Source organism: Solanum pennellii, chromosome 12 (assembly GCF_001406875.1).
Source record: "Solanum pennellii chromosome 12, SPENNV200".
Lineage (NCBI taxonomy): Eukaryota > Viridiplantae > Streptophyta > Magnoliopsida > Solanales > Solanaceae > Solanum > Solanum pennellii.
In genome coordinates, this window is record NC_028648.1 from 68,981,216 (window position 1) to 68,983,503 (window position 2,288).

Sequence of the window (2,288 nt, forward strand, 5' to 3'; positions counted from 1 at the left end):
TCTTCTTCAAGCCTTCGTGCGGCATTCCTTCGAGCATTAATTTCCTATAATCAAAATAAATGGATTAGATGCTACATTGTCATCCTAGTTCATCCAAGTCTTTCGTGGGTATTCCTTCGTGCGCAAATCCTCCACTTTCTTATTCACAAAAAATTCAAAAAATCTTATCAATTACGGGAAAATAAATAACATCATCATCACATCTGAGCATAAAGTTTGACTAAACTTTTTAATGATAGAGCAGCTAAGGAGAGGCATTACATTATTTATTAAGAAAATAAATTTTTGCATTGTCAAGATTAATAATGACTGCAATCCTGACGGGGATCGACATTCACTCGAAGTTGATACATGACGCTTTTAAATTGTTGCTCCATATGTTTGAAATTTCACTATTTCTGGGGTTTTAATCATCGAAATATTATGCTTAGGTACTTGTCATCTTTGAACACAAAAATCCTGATCTCTAATGTGTTAAGTGAAATGAATGAAAATATAGAGAAAGATCTTTTGGCCAGCGTTCCTTGAGCTAATGAGCTAATATTGTCATCCTAGTTCATCAAAGTCAGTTATCAGTCCAAAATGTCTGCAAGTCTTTTTATGTTTATTCAAAGTAAAGGTCCTTCGTTTGTACCTATCAACTTGATTGTTCGATTGGGGTCATGGTTTTATTATTAAACCTGATTAATTTGATTCACTTCCCTTGTATTCACTCACAAAGTTTTAGTTTAGTACGTGAGGTAAAATATTAGTTCCTTTTATTTGTCTAAGATATATGGTGTTACAAGGATAGGAAATCAGTAATTGCTTAGTTTGTAAGCCCTATATATAAATGTACTTACTTTTATTCTTCCCCATTCTTCTATTTAGGAGATTTCCTATTTGATGTTAGAAGAGGAAAACATCTCCTCACTATTACTGGAATGCAGATGGTTAACAATAAGTTCTTGTATTTCAAAACATTCCTTCCCGTAGACAACCTCTTAAGGTTGAGTCATAATTTGAAAAACCTAATGATATTTTCAGATATGTCGGTATGTTTTCAATTGGAAATATCCTTATGCAAATATATTGATCCCTTACAGCCTCAACGACTTCAATTTCATTATTATAGTTGTTAAGCTTACCACCTAACCTCATTCATCCTTGTTTTTTATTTCTAGTACCTTGCTTCTTTTAAGCGCAAAAACATTGATTTGCTGGTAGAGAAGTACCTCTCATTTGAACAGAACATTTTCAAAGTTTCCTTACAAAATTTGAAGAGTGACAAGGTCATGCCACTTTGTAGTCGTACGCGTAGTTTTCACGCAATAAAGCCCCATCAGTTCTTGAAGTTCTTACTTGAGCATGCAATAAATCTGGAGAAACTTGTTATAGTACCAGAGCATAAAGAGTGCAATGGTTGTTCTACTAATACGTCAAATCTAATTAAGCATTTGTTAGCTTTTCCAACAAGTGCAATTATTTCCTTCTGACCTATTAGTCAAAATGTTTTCTATTCCTAGTTTGTTGTTCTTATTTTTGATAACATTTTTTTTAATGAGGATAACTAGCTGTAAATAAAAATTATATTCCATGCATTAATTAGAACAAAAAATAGTTGATCGTCTCTTAACTTATGGTTTGTGCTTGTAAAAAGGTGAGCTACTTTGCATCTCCCTCTACAGGGATGGAATCAACCTTTGGAATTTACATGTTACCACACATCAATTTAAGGCATTCAAAATCGGTGGGACCAACAAAGAATGTGGTCTATTTGATTGTAGTACTTCACCTTTAGCAAGAAGTCTCTTTATCTAGCTTTGGGTATAGAAAAATATTTGGTAGGAATGCTACCCCCAAATGGGCTCCAACGCAAGCAAATAATCATTTAGGATCCAATGTGGATAACAAACATCTTAAAAACTAAAAAGATGTTTTTTATGAAATTAAGCTATGTCGTGCAAGGCAGGTGCTTGAAGTATTGAGATGCAAATTAAGAAAAGATAATTAATCTTAATAGTAACATATTTATGTATCATCATATGTTACATTTAGTTTGCGGAACATTATACTGAGAATTTTCTAGAATGGCAACAACATATCATAGTCTTTTTTAATTCTAAATGCTTAGCCTGGTGTTGTGGAAGTAGCCACAAACTTCTTGTTCAAAGGTCCACCTATAGTTGGACTACCTGAGAAGTGCAAGGAATCGCTCTCTAATAAAATAACTATGTAATTGTTATAATAAGTGTTTCTAAATGACACAGAACGAAACAAATGAGTTTAAAACATGCATGTTATGAAAG

General features: G+C 32.9%; 1 protein-coding gene and 1 non-coding gene across 2 annotated transcripts; both read left to right on the top strand.

Moving 5' to 3' along the window:
• The first annotated feature begins 923 nt into the window (after positions 1 to 923).
• On the top strand, positions 924 to 1,475 carry LOC114075190. The gene is made up of 2 exons (XM_027913498.1): positions 924 to 1,034; positions 1,164 to 1,475. The coding sequence occupies exons 1-2, from the start codon at positions 924 to 926 to the stop codon at positions 1,473 to 1,475; spliced, it is 423 nt and encodes a 140-aa protein (XP_027769299.1).
• A 150-nt stretch (positions 1,476 to 1,625) lies between these two features.
• LOC114075479 lies at positions 1,626 to 1,754 on the top strand. The gene has a single exon (XR_003575925.1). It is a non-coding gene; the product is annotated as a U6atac minor spliceosomal RNA (small nuclear RNA).
• Positions 1,755 to 2,288: the final 534 nt, after the last annotated feature.